This window comes from Pristiophorus japonicus, chromosome 9 (assembly GCF_044704955.1).
Source record: "Pristiophorus japonicus isolate sPriJap1 chromosome 9, sPriJap1.hap1, whole genome shotgun sequence".
Lineage (NCBI taxonomy): Eukaryota > Metazoa > Chordata > Chondrichthyes > Pristiophoridae > Pristiophorus > Pristiophorus japonicus.
The window spans coordinates 859,070-873,609 of NC_091985.1; the positions used below are offsets into that span (position 1 = coordinate 859,070).

A 14,540-nucleotide genomic window follows, 5' to 3' on the forward strand; every position below is an offset into this window, starting at 1 on the left:
ACCCGTTATACACCCGTCCGTTATACACCCGTCCGTTATACACCCCGCCCATTATACACCCACCCGTTATACACTTGCCCGATATACACCCACCCGATATACACCCACCCATTATACACCCGCCCGTTATACACCCAACCGTCCGTTATACACCCACCCGTCATACACCTGCCCATTATACACCCCGTCCGTTACACACCCGTCCGTTTCTACCCCGCCCGTTATACACATTACGGATGAAATAGCAGCACATTTGGAAAGCAGTGATAGGATTGGACCAAGTCAGCATGGATTTATGAAAGGGAAATCACGATTGACAAATCTTCTGGAATTTTTTGAGGATGTAACTAGTAGAGTGGACAAGGGAGAACCAGTGGATGTGGTGTATTTGGACTTTCAAAAGGCTTTTGACAAGGTCCCACACAAGAGATTGGTGTGCAAAATTAAAGCACATGGTATTGGGGGTAATGTACTGACGTGGATAGAGAACTGGTTGGCAGACAGGAAGCAGAGAGTCGGGATAAATGGGTCCTTTTCAGAATGGCAGGCAGTGACTAGTGGAGTACCGCAGGGCTCAGTGCTGGGACCCCAGCTATTTACAATATACATCAATGATTTAGATGAAGGAATTGAGTGTAATATCTCCAAGTTTGCAGATGACACTAAGCTGGGTGGCGGTGTGAGCTGTGAGGAGGATGTTAAGAGGCTGCAGGGTGACTTGGACAGGTTAGGTGAGTGGGCAAATGCATGGCAGATGCAGTATAATGTGGATAAATGTGAGGTTATCCACTTTGGTGGCAAAAACAGGAAGACAGAATATTATCTGAATGGCGGCAGATTAGTAAAATGGGAGGTGCAACGAGACCTGGGTGTCATGGTACATCAGTCATTGAAAGTTGGCATGCAGGTACAGCAGGTAGTGAAGAAGGCAAATGGTATGTTGGCCTTCATAGCTAGGGGATTTGAGTATCGGAGCAGGGAGGTCTTACTGCAGTTGTGCAAGGCCTTGGTGAGACCTCACCTGGAATATTGTGTACAGCTTTGGTCTCCTAATCTGAGGAAGGACATTCTTGCTATTGAGGGAGTGCAGCGAAGGTTCACCAGACTGATTCCCGGGATGGCAGGACTGACAAATGAAGAAAGACTGGATCGACTAGGCTTATATTCACTGGAATTTAGAAAAATGAGAGGGGATCTCTTCGAAACAGATAAAATTCTGACGAGATTGGACAGGTTAGATGCAGGAAGAATGTTCCCGATCATGGGGAAGTCCAGAACCAGGGGTCACAGTCTAAGGATAAGGGGTAAGCCATTTAGGACTGAGATGAGGAGAAACTTCTTCACCCAGAGAGTGGTGAACCTGTGGAATTCCCTGCCGCAGAAAGTTGGTGAGGCCAGTTCGTTAGATATATTCAAAAGGGAGTTAGATGTGGCCCTTCCGGCTAAAGGGATCAAGGGGCATGGAGAGAAAGCAGGAATGGGGTACTGAAGTTGCATAATCAGCCATGATCATATTGAATGGCGGTGCAGGCTCGAAGGGCCGAATGGCCTATCCTGCACCTATTTTCTCTGTTGCTATGTTTCAATGACAACCTCCAACAGTTTACGGGACAGTGATGAGAATTCTTCGCCTCCCTTTGCCAAGGTCCATGAGCCCAATTGTAGTGCCTACACCATGCCCGTTATCAGCTGAGCCTGCAGCAGTGTTGGAAGGTTGCCTGTGTGTTGTCCAAGGCTATGCACCGCCCTGTTGTAATGTGAACTCTCTCTCTATAATAACACAATTATTGATGTTTGCGAATTCTCATTGCAGGAAACATCAGCATGTCGGACAACCAATGCAAGGTTACAGAGCTCGGGATCGAACTCCACAGCAAACTACAAGTATCCGATTGTTTCAATGTCGCGATGCAGTCCCTGATCAAGTGGGAGATGTTTTTGTTGCCAGCACCCACATCTGTGGCTATTTTAGGTGGACTGGTGCATCTGGCCACGAAGATGAAGGGCTTCAAACTAAACCAAGGCAATGCGAACCGCAAATCCTCATTTAATAAACCTGAGTCCTTCCAGAGTTGTTTGATGGAGGTTTGCAACAAAACCATCAAATCGTTTCAACACACCCGCAATAATCTGAACAAAATCGGGATGTACTGTGAGGACCTTGCTGTCCATGTGAGCAATGTTGGTGAGGGGCCGTCTCTGAACAAAGACCTTCCCCAGCAGCTGAAGAGCATCGAGGTTTGTGCAGCTCAGTCCATGACATGTGCCCAATCTGTGGAGCAGGAGCTCGCCAATCTCAGTGAGCTCCTGACTGAGCTGTTGGAGACCTGTGCAGCTTCCCAGAGTACCAGCGAGGAGACGCTGCAGGAAGTCAGGAAAGTCTTGCTGGAAACAGAACAAAGGAATGAGGCGGTAGAGGAAGCGAAGAACAATTCACAGAAGGAATGGATTGAGGTCTCCCAAAAACGCGAGGAACTCCTCAATGAATACAACGATGTAAGGGCAAATGCTCTCATCGATCAGATCAGTTTGGAAGCACTGAAACAGATGAAGGGGCTTCTCCCAAAGATCGTTAGTCTGTTGACCAATGTGGCCAGCCCAGTGCTTCTCGTGGTGGAGCTGGGGAAAGGCTTGATGTTCCTTGTACACCTGGTGGCTGAGCTGAGGACCAAAGAATCCTCCGAATCAAACCCTGAAGTCAGCAGTTTCCTCCGCCAGGTCCGAGAGGAAGCCACACTGAAGACCAAGGAAGTCCAAAGCAAGTTGGAGGAGTCAAGCAGTAATTACAATGAATGTCGGCAGAAGATGAAGAGTTTGTGCGAAGAGAGTGAGGCGTTGCTGAACGGCATAAAGAGCAGTCAGGCGGAAGTGATGAATGTCAGCACAAGTGTGGAGCTGATGGCGAAAGGCCTTGGTGCACTGGGGGGCATCAAATCCAGCTGGTCAGAGATGATCAACTTCCTTCAAATGATACCCACATTAACTGCAGAGTGCCTGAAGACGTTTGACAGACTCGGTGCCGTGACTGAGGGAGTCACACAGGATGCCAGTGGTCAGATGATGGGTCTCCAAGTGTCCCAGGCAGTCAGCATCATGACCCTCATTGGTGGCATGTCCACAAACTACGTGAAGATTTACGACAAGCACCTCGCAGGACAAGTGAGTGAGCTGGGCTCATTGCTGGGTGGGCAGGGTTCTGAATCCAAGTTTAAGAAGCTGCAAGATAAATGTCGCAAAGCAAGAGAGGACATTCATCGCATTTCAGCAGAATGTTCAGCGGGGAAGTGAAGCCATTGGGAACCTCACAGACCTGCTGCCGCCCAGGAAGTGAAGGACAATCCCACAAATTCACCTATTCCCGGCTGTGCAAGTGACTGACGCCCACCAGAGTTAACGGAATAATATCGGGCAGCGTGTGAAGCCAGCATTGCAGCCGATCCCGCGGGACTCCCCCTCCCCCCTGCCGTGTGTCAGGTTAAAATGATTCTCCGTGTCAGATATTGGATAAAATACACAAAAACTTAGCAAATTAGCTCTGGAGCATGTGGAAACCTCCAAACCAATCACCAACCACCTCTCTCACCTCTGGAATCTCTAATCCAATCGTCAACCACCTCTCTCCACCCTGGGAATCTCTAATCCAATCACCAACCAGCTCTCTCACCCCTGCAATCTCTAATCCAATCACCAACCACCTCTCTCCACCCCTGGAATCTCTAATCCAATCACCAACCACCTCTCTCCACCCTGGGAATCTCTAATTCAATCACCAACCACCTCTCTCACCACTGGAATCTCTAATCCAATCACCAACCACCTCTCTCACCCCTGGAATCTCTAATCCAATCACCAACCACCTCTCTCCACCCCTGAAATCTCTAATCCAATCATCAACCACCTCTGCCACCCCTGGAATCTCTAATCCAATCACCAACCACCTCGCTCCACCCCTGGAATCTCTAATCCAATCACCAACCACCTCTCTCACTCCTGGAATATCTAATCCAATCACCAACCACCTCTCTCACCTCTGGAATCTCTAATCCAATCATCAACCACCTCTCCCCTGCCCTGGAATCACTAGTCCAATCACCAGCCACCTCTCTCCACCCCGAGAATCTCTAATCCAATTACCAACCACCTATCTTACTCCTGGAATCTCTAATCCAATCAGCAACCACTTCTCTCCACCCCTGGAATCTTTAATCCAATCACCAACTACCTCTCCCATCCCTGGAATCTCTAATCCAATCACCAACCACCTCTCTCACTCCTGGAATTTCTAATCCAATCACCAACCACCTCTCTCCACCCCTGGAATCTCTAATGCAATCACCAACCACCTCTCTCCACCCCTGCAATCTCTAATCCAATCACCAACCACCTCTCTCCACCCCTGGAATCTCTAATCCAATCACCAACCACCTCTCTCCACCCTGGGAATCTCTAATCCAATCACCAACCAGCTCTCTCACCCCTGCAATCTCTAATCCAATCACCAACCACCTCTCTCCACCCCTGGAATCTCTAATCCAATCACCAACCACCTCTCTCCACCCTGGGAATCTCTAATCCAATCACCAACCACCTCTCTCCACCCCTGAAATCTCTAATCCAATCACCAACCACCTCTCGCCACCCCTGGAATCTCTAATCCAATCACCAACCACCTCTCTCCACCCTGGGAATCTCTAATCCAATCACCAACCAGCTCTCTCACCCCTGGAATCTCTAATCCAATCACCAACCACCTCGCTCCACCCCTGGAATCTCTAATCCAATCTCAAACCACCTCTCTCACTCCTGGAATATCTAATCCAATCACCAACCACCTCTCCCACTCCTGGAATCTCTAATCCAATCACCAACCACCTCTCTCCACCCCTGAAATGTCTAATCCAATCATCAACCACCTCTTCCACCCCTGAAATCTCTAATCCAATCACCAACCACCTCTCTCCACCCCTGGAATCTCTAATCCAATCACCAACCACCTCTCTCCACCCTGGGAATCTCTAATCCAATCACCAACCACCTCTCTCCACCCCTGGAATCTCTAATCCAATCACCAACCACCTCTCTCCACCCTGGGAATCTCTAATCCAATCACCAACCACCTCTCTCACCCCTGGAATCTCTAATCCAATCACCAACCACCTCTGTCCAACCTGTGAATCTCAAATCCAATCACCAACCATCTCTCTCCACCCCTGGAATCACTAATCCAATCACCAACCACCTCTCTCACCCCTGGAATCTCTAATCCAATCATCAACCACCTCTGCCACCCTTGAAATCTCTAATCCAATCACCAACCACCTCTCTCCACCCCTGGAACCTCTAATCCAATCACCAACACCTCTCTCCACCCTGGGAATCTCTAATCCAATCACCAACCACCTCTCTCCACCCCTGGAATCTCTAATCCAATCACCAACCACCTCTCTCCACCCTGGGAATCTCTAATCCAATCACCAACCACCTCTCTCACCCCTGGACTCTCTAATCCAATCACCAACCACGTCTCTCACCCCTGGAATCTCTAATCCAATCATCAACCACCTCTGCCACCCCTGGAATCTCTAATCCAATCACGAATTACCTCTCTCACCCCTGGAATCTCTAATCCAATCACCAACCACCTCTCTCCACCCCTGCAATTTCTGATCCAATCATCAACCACCTCTCCATCCCTGAAATCTCTAATCCAATCAGCAACCACCTCTCTTCACCCTGGAATCTCTAATCCAATCATCAACCACCTCCCTCCACTCCTGGAATCTCTAATCCAATCACCAACCACCTTTCCCACTCTGGAATCTCAAATCTAATCACCAACCACCTCTCTCCACCCCTGGAATTTCTAATCCAATCACCAGCCACCTCTCTCCATCCACGGATCTCTAATCCAATCACCAATCACCTCTCTCCACCCCTGGAATCTCTAATCCAATCACCAACCACCTCTCTCCACCCCTGGAATCTCTAATCCAATCACCAACCACCTCTCTCCACCCCTGGAATCTCTAATCCAATCACAAACCACCTCTCTCCACCCCTGGAATCTCTAATCCAACCACCAACCACCTCTCTCCACCCCTGGAATCTCTAATCCAATCACCAACCACCTCTCTCCACGCCTGGAATCTCTAATCCAATCACAAACCACCTCTCTCCACCTCTGGATTCTCTAATCCAACCACCAACCACCTCTCCCACCCCTGGAATCTCTAATCCAATCACCAATCACCTCTCTCCACCCCTGGAATCTCTAATCCAATCACCAACCACCTCTCTCCACCTCTGGAATCTCTAATCCAATCACCAACCACCTCTCCCACCCCTGGAATCTCTAATTCAATCACCAACCAACTCTCTCCACCCTTGAAATCTCTAATCCAATCACCAACCACCTGGGAAAGACTTGTGGAGAAAGCACCTATGGGAACAAATATGGTCCAGAGCCCAGAAGATGAAAATAACTGGATATCATGTGGACGCTCACATGAAAAACACTTCAAAGACCTCTGAATATAATAACACCGTTGATAATATAGCCCGGGTACGGGCTGTCAAACAGGCGGAAGAGGAAGAATATGGCATAGGCAAGTGGGCCCGCCACAAATCTGGACATTTGGTCATTCAGTGTACGATACAATGGGCACGGAATAGGGGGTTACATTTGTCTACGGACGGTGTTAAACAGATCATAAACACCTGTGAAATTTGTCAAAAGATGAAGCATTTTCCCCAACAATAACAACCCGGTGCCCATATTAAGAGAGGGACTCAACCAGCACAAATATGGCAAGTTGATTATGTAGGACCTTTACCATTGCAACAACGGTTCCAATATTTGCTCACTGCTGTTGATACCGATTCTGGACTTTTGATAGCTTATCCAGTGACTAAAGCGAATCAACAAAGTACGATTAAAGGACTGGATAATTTAATCACATACTACGGTGAGCCAGCAGAAGTACAGTCCGATAATGGGTCGCACTTCACAGGTCAAACAGTGCAACAGTGGGCGGTAGACAACGAGATCTATTGGATGTTCCACATACCTTACTATCCGCAAGCTGCAGGGTTAATAGAACGCATGAATGGACTACTTAAGCAACAGATTAAAATATTAACTCCAACTAACACATTGCAAGGGTGGTTAAAGGTCTTACCACAAGCAGTGCGCAATCTGAATCACCGACCATTGCGGGGAGGAGCTCCCGTAAGCCACATGATAGGCAAAGTTAGTGTCCCTACTATTGAAAAAGGAAATCAGACTCAGAACACAGTTTGTGAAGGCGGAAAAGTGTGGCTGCAGTACCCCCAGAAACCCTTACAAGCAGGGGATATCTTAGCGAAAGGAGAAGAAAACACTTATTAGGTGCTCCTGACTGGTCAAGATATTTCTCTCTGTGTTGACAAGGGTAAATTGACTAAACGGGGCTGAATTAATATACATATGCTTCCTCCCACAGGAATTCTGCCCAAAATGGCGACTTACCTCATCGTGCTGGCAAGTCTCTGTGTCTGGTTACCTGTGACTGTGCTACTTCCATTCTCAAACACAGCATGGGATGGCCGTATAGGGTGGCGGTTAGCTAACACTGATCATTGCTTTACTCGTCGCGTTATTACTGATATTACTGCTTGTGTGTATTTTTGGTGTAGATTGCGGGTCTGGCTAGCGTATGCTCAACATGTAACTGATGCATTCTGCCTTCAACTTGATTATATTACTTAGAATGTCTAAATATCAAAGGTGGATTGTATTGTGTGGGGCTAATCACATTGGGTTAATTATGATATTCCGACATTTACAGTGTGTTTTCTGCTCCATGCCTCGTGGAATGTTGTTGATGCAGAGAGAAAGAGAGAGACCTTGATGTACACACCATCTTGTTTATGGGACGATCGGTGCCTCGAGGTCTCATGCTTTGTGGAAGAACAGCTGGGGCCTTACAGATTAGGAGTTGGCCATAAGCCACATGCCCCATGTATGTTCAATAGTATAAAGGAACGGAACTGTCCCGTAGCTCTTTGAACTTCACCTTGGACCGTGATTCGCGAGCGGTGCCGGGACCCCCAAAGGCTCCTGACCAGCTGTCCTTGCGGAGTTCCCGACAGGTCGAAGGCTGTGTTGCATCTTATCATATTTCTCTTTTCTTCGTGAACTGTATTATGTTTCTTTTCTCTCAGTAAATGGTGTTTTATCTTTACTTCATTTGTCTTGTCTCTTATTTAACATTCATCCAGATCCCGAACCTGGGTCTATTATTATCGATCCAAAACGGCGACCAGAACTGTACGCAGTGCTCCATGTGGTCTAACCAAGGTTCGATACAGGTTTAACATAACTTCCCGACTTTTCAATTTAATCCCTCCAGAAATAAACCCTAGTGCTGGGTTTGCTTTTTATGGCCTTGCTAACCTGTGTCACAATGTTTAGTGATTTGTGTATCTGTATCCGAGATCCCTTTGTTCCTCTATCCCACCCAGACTCCACCCTCCCAGTAATAAGTGACCTCCCTATTCTTACCACAATGTAATACCTCACATTTATCTGTGTTGAACATTTGCCAATTCTTTGCCCATTCTGTAAGTTTATTAATGTCCCCCTGTAATGTGTTACAGTCCCCCTCAGTATTGACTGTCACCCAATTTGGTGTTATCCGCAAATTTAGAAATTGTGTTTGTGATTCCAAAGTCTAATCGTTAATATAAATGGTGACCAACAGCGGTCCCAGCACTGATCCTTGTGGAACACCACCACCCACCTTCTGCCCCTGTGAATAGCTCCCTTTACCCCCACTCTCTGCTTTCTGTCCTGAAGCCAGCGAGCGATCCATTCTGCGACTTGTCCCTGACTCTGCATTCTCTGACATTGTCCATCAGTCTGTTATGGGGTAACTTATCGAAGGATTTTTAAAATCTAGATAAATTACGTTCCATATTGATATGTGAAATACAATAACTGACATGAACCCCAGTTTACTGATGACCAGGTTGACTGATCTCTCCTCCTCGCACACATTTAAATTCTTTAATCATTAATGTCACACAGTTATGAAATTCACCAAACAAGTATAGGTACAGTCAAACAATTCTCATGTTTCTTTAAAAAGAATTTTGCATTTATATAGTGCCGTTCACCACCTCATAACCTCCCAAAAGTGCTTTACAGCCAAATAGGCAGAGGCTAGAAACTGCGTAGCGACCTGTTTGGGAGCAAAGGTATCACAGGCGCTAATTCCGATGGGAACTTTCGGTATAGCGCTACAAGCGGGAAGTGGAGAGCTAAATCAAACGCTGTCACTTCCCCGAGAGCGCTAAAGGGAGTGAGAGGGGCAGTATCGGCAGAGTGCTGCGTGATGTTGCGAGCAGTGTCCCTCCCTCAATGGTCAAGGGCCAGTGCTGTAGTCATTGCGGGTTAAGGCTGTAGGGAAGGTTGGCAATGGCACCTGTGATACACACACAGCAGACCCGAGCCCTCAGACAGAGCAAACCCGGGCCCTGTGTGTGAGAGACCCGAGCCCTGTGTGTGAGCACAGACCCGAGCCCTGTGTGTGAGAGACCCGAACCCTGTGTGTGAGCACAGACCCGAGCCCTGTGTGTGAGCACAGACCCGAGCCCTGTGTGTGAGCACAGACCCGAGCCCCATGTGTGAGAGACCCGAGCCCTGTGTGTGAGCACAGACCCGAGCCCTGTGTGTGAGAGACCCGAGCCCTGTATGTGAGCACAGACCCGGGCCCTGTGTGTGAGCACAGACCCAAGCCCCATGTGTGAGAGACCCGAGCCCTGTGTGTGAGCACAGACCCGAGCCCTGTGTGTGAGAGACCCGAGCCCTGTGTGTGAGCGCAGACCCGAGCCCTGTGTGTGAGCACAGACCCGGGCCCTGTGTGTGAGCACAGACCCAAGCCCCATGTGTGAGAGACCCGGGCCCTGTGTGTGAGCACAGACCCAAGCCCTGTGTGTGAGCACAGACCCGAGCCCTGTGTGTGAGCACAGACCCGAGCACTGTGTGTGAGCACAGACCCGAGCCCTGTGTGTGAGAGACCCGGGCCCTGTGTGCATCCTCGAAGGGACCAATGTTTACTTTAGCTACTTGCTTCCTTTTTATATACGTGTAGAAGCTTACTCTCTGTTTTTATATTTTTTGCTAATTTACTCTCATACGCTATCTTCTCTTTAGCATTTTTTTAGTCGTCCTTTGCTGGTTTCTAAAAATTTCCCAATCCTCTGGCCTTCCACTGTTCTTCACAACATTGCATGCCTTTGTTTTCATTTTGATACCATCCTTAACTTCCTCAGTTAGCCACAGATAGTTTATTCTTCTCTTAGAATCTTTCTTTCTCACTGGAATATAACTTTGCTGAGAGTTATGAAATGTCTCTTTAAATGTTTGCCACTGCTTTTCTACAGTCTTACACTTTAATATATTTTCCAGTCTACTTTAACCAACTCTTCCTTTTATCTTGTAATTACCTTTATTTAAGTTCAGGATACCAGTTTGAGACCTGAATTTGAAATTCTACCATGCTGTGGCCACTCTTCCCAAGAGGTCCTTCACTCTGAGATCATTAATTAATCCAGACTTGTTGCACATTACATATAAAATAGGTTGCTCCCTGATTGGTCCCACAACGTATTGTTCCAAGAAACCATCCCATATACACTCCATGACCTCTTCCTCAAGGCGCCCTTTGCCAATTTGATTTGTCCAATCAATATGAAAATTAAAATCACCTATGTTTATTGCCATTCCTTTCTTACAAGCCTCTATTATTTCATAGAATCCATAGAAATTTACAGCATGGAAGGAGGCCATTTCGGCCCATCGTGTCCACACCCGCCGACCAAGAGGCTACCCAGCCTAATCCCACTTTCCAGCTCTTGGTTCGTAGCCCTGTAGGTTACGGCACTTCACGTACACATCCAAGTACTGTTTAAATGTGGTGAGGGTTTCTCCCTCTACCATCCTTTCAGGCAGTGAGTTCCAGACCCCCACCATCCTCTGGGTGAAGAAAGTTCCCATCATACCTCCTCTAAACCTCCCCCAATTACTTTAAATCTATGCCCCATGGTTGTTGAACCCTCTGCCAAGGGAAACAGGTCCTTCCTATCCACTCTATCCAGGCCCCTCATAATTTTATACACCTCAATCAGATCTCCCCTCAGACTCCTCTGTTCCAAAGAAAACAGACCCAGCATCTCCAATCTTTCCTCATAGCCAAAATTCTCCAGTCCAGGCAACATTCTTGTAAATATCCTCTGCAGCCTTTCCAGTGCAATCACATCTTTCCTGTAATGTGGTGACCAGAACTGCACGCAGTACTCCAGCTGTGGCCTAACCAGTGCTTTTACACAGTTCAAGCATAACCTCCTTGCTCTTGTATTCCACGCCTCAAATAATAAAAGCAAGTATTCCATATGTCTTCTTAACCACCTTATCTACCTGTCCTATTACCTTCAGGGATCTGTGTCCTGCACTCCCAGGTCCCTTTGTTCCTCTACACTTTTCAGTGTTGTACCATTTAATGTGTATTCCCTTGCCTTGTTTGACCTCCCCAAATGCATTACCTCACACTTCTCCGGATCGAATTCCATTTGTCACTGTTCTGCCCACCTGACCAGTTCATTGATATTTTCCTGTAGTCCGCAGCTTTCTTCTTCATCATTAACCACACGGCCGATTTTAGTATCATCTGCAAACTTCTTAATCATACCCCCAACATTCAACTCCAAGTGATTGATATATACCACAAAAAGCAAGGGACCCAGTACTGAGCCCTGTGGAATCCCACTGGAAACAGCCTTCCAGTCACAAAAACACCCATCAACCATTGCCCTTTGCTTCTGCCTCTGAGCCAATGTTGAATCCAACTTGCCACTTTGCCCTGGATCCCATGGGCTTTTACTTTTGTGACCAGTCTGCCATGTGAGACCTTATCAAAAGCTTTGCTAAAATCCATAAACACTACATCGTACACACTGCCCTCATCGACCCTCCTGGTTACCTCCTCGAAAAATTCAATCAAGTTAGTCAGCCACAACCTTCCCTTAACAAATCTGTGCTGACTGTCCCTGATTAATCCTTGTCTTTCCAAATGAAGATTTATCCTGTCCCTCAGGACTTTTTCCAATAATTTTCCCACCACTGAGTTTAGGCTGACTGGCCTGTAATTACTCGGTCTATCCCTGTCTCTCTATTTAAACAAAGGTACAACATTAGCTGTCCTCCAGTCCTCTGGCATCACACCTGTAGCCAGAGAGGATTGGAAAATGATGGTCAGAGCCTCTGCTATTTCCTCTTTTGCTTCTCTTAACAACCTGGGATACATTTCATCCAGGCCTGGGGATTTATCCACTTTCAAAGCTGCTAAACCCCTTAATTTATACTTTGTCTTACAGTGTGGCTACTGTTTGGGGCCCTGTCGACCACTCCCACCGGTGACCACTTTCCCTTATTATTTATCTCCACCCAAACTGATTCTACATCTTGATTATCTGAGAGGGCTCTTACTTCCCATCTCCCTCAGTCGCTCTGACTTGTCTTGCGACATTTGCTTTTCACCCGTATGTCTGCATGCTACCATTCTTTTCAAACTTGCAAATGCACCCTCCCTTTAAACACTTCACCATCAAGACTACAAACCCCACTGTGGCCCAGGAATGTGAGTTCTCCCCGTGCTTTATAGGTAACCTCGTGCAATACTGGTCCACAACTCTCTGAGAATAGCTCTGTTTTACAGTCACTCAAGTGATATGGTTCAAGGGGGCGGTTTGCCACCACCTTCTCAAGGGCAATTAGAGATGGGCAATAAATGCTTCAGCGATGCCCACATCTCATCAAAGAATAAAAAGAATAAAGAAGACAGAATGGCCATGAGGGGTACAGAGGTGAGTGAACCTTCTCTCGTTTCTACAGGAAATACCATCACCAACCCCGTGAGCTCACTGAGCCACTTCCCATGTGCAACGGTTCATGGGATAGTGGGCCTCAGTACCACTGCCCTCTCCCTCAATAAGATCCGGGACACCCTCCATGGGGCTTCCTGTCTGAACATCTCTTCTGGACCTAAGGAGCGTGAGAATGATAAACCGGGGAGTGCTCCCTGCCAAAACCATCAGCATAACGTTTCTAAACACACACCATCTCCGTCCCTCACAGCACTGCTAAAGCAAGAGGACGCAGCATTCACAAGCTTGCTATCGAACTTGTTCACGCTCCCCCTGTCCACTGTCTCTCCCCCTGTCCCACTCACTCTCTCCCCGTGTCCCACTCACTCACTCCCCCTGTCCCACTGTCTCTCTCCCTGTCTCACTCTCTCTCCCCCTGTCCCACTCTCTCTCCCCCTGTCCCACTCTCTCTCCCCCTGTCCCACTCACTCTCCCCCTGTCTCACTCTCTCTCCCCCTGTCCCACTCTTTCTCCCCCGTCCCATTCACTCTCTCCCCCTGACCCACTCTCTCTCCCCCTGTCCCACTCTCTCTCCCCCTGACCCACTCTCTCTCCCCCTGTCCCACTCTCTCTCCCCCTGTCTCACTCTCTCTCTCCCCCTGACCCACTCTCTCTCCCCCGTCTCACTCTCTCCCCCTGCCCCACTCACTCTCCCCCTGTCCCACTCTCTCTCCCCCTGTCTCACTCTCTCTCTCCCCCTGACCCACTCTCTCTCCCCCGTCTCACTCTCTCCCCCTGCCACACTCACTCTCCCCCTGTCCCACTCTCTCTCCCCCTGTCCCACTCACTCTCCCCCTGTCCCACTCTCTCCTCCTGCCCCACTCACTCTCCCCCTGTCCCACTCTCTCTCCCTGCCCCACTCACTCTCCCCCTGTCCCACTCTCTCTCCCCCGTCCCACTCACTCTCCCCCTGTCCCACTGTCTCTCCCCCTGTCCTACTCTCTCCCCCTGCCCCACTCACTCTCCCTCTGTCCCACTCACTCTCCCCCTGTCCCACTCTCTCCCCCTGCTCCACTCTCTCTCCCCCTGTCCCACTCTCTCCCCCTGCCCCACTCTCTCCCCCTGTCCCACTCACTCTCCCCCTGTCCCACTCACTCTCCCTCTGTCCCACTCTCTCTCCCTCTGTCCCACTCTCTCCCCCTGTCCCATTCTCTCGCTCCCCTGTCCCACTCACTCTCCCTTTAGCATTGTTGTTGCCAAATTAAGTTAATCTAAGGGTTCAGTCAGGGTAGGAGAGCTCGGACACGTGTTATGCTCCTGCTGTACCATGTGGGAAGTCAGGGACGCCTCCGGTATCGATTACATGTGCGGGAAGTGTATCTGCCTCCATCTCCTGATGGACCGCATTGCGGAACTGGAGCTGCGGGTGGATTCACTCTGGAGCATCCACGATGCTGAGAATGACGTGAATAGCACATTGAGTGAGTTGGTCTTACCGCAGGTAAAGGGTCCACAGCCAGATAGAAACATAGAAACATAGAAAATAGGTGCAGGAGTAGGCCATTCGGCCCTTTGAGCCTTCACCGCCATGCAACTTCAGTACCCCATTCCTGCTTTCTCATCATACCCCTTGATCC

General features: G+C 48.6%; 1 protein-coding gene across 1 annotated transcript in view; it reads left to right on the forward strand.

The window, feature by feature from the left end:
* LOC139272914 (methyl-accepting chemotaxis protein 3-like) overlaps positions 1 to 8,222 on the forward strand; it is a 30,202-nt gene extending 21,980 nt beyond the window's left edge. The window contains exon 2 of the mRNA XM_070889015.1: positions 1,814 to 8,222. Coding sequence (XP_070745116.1) covers positions 1,825 to 3,288 — 1,464 coding nt within the window. The 5' untranslated portion in view covers positions 1,814 to 1,824 and the 3' untranslated portion in view covers positions 3,289 to 8,222. The remainder of the gene's footprint in view (positions 1 to 1,813) is intronic.
* The last annotated feature ends 6,318 nt before the right edge of the window (positions 8,223 to 14,540 follow it).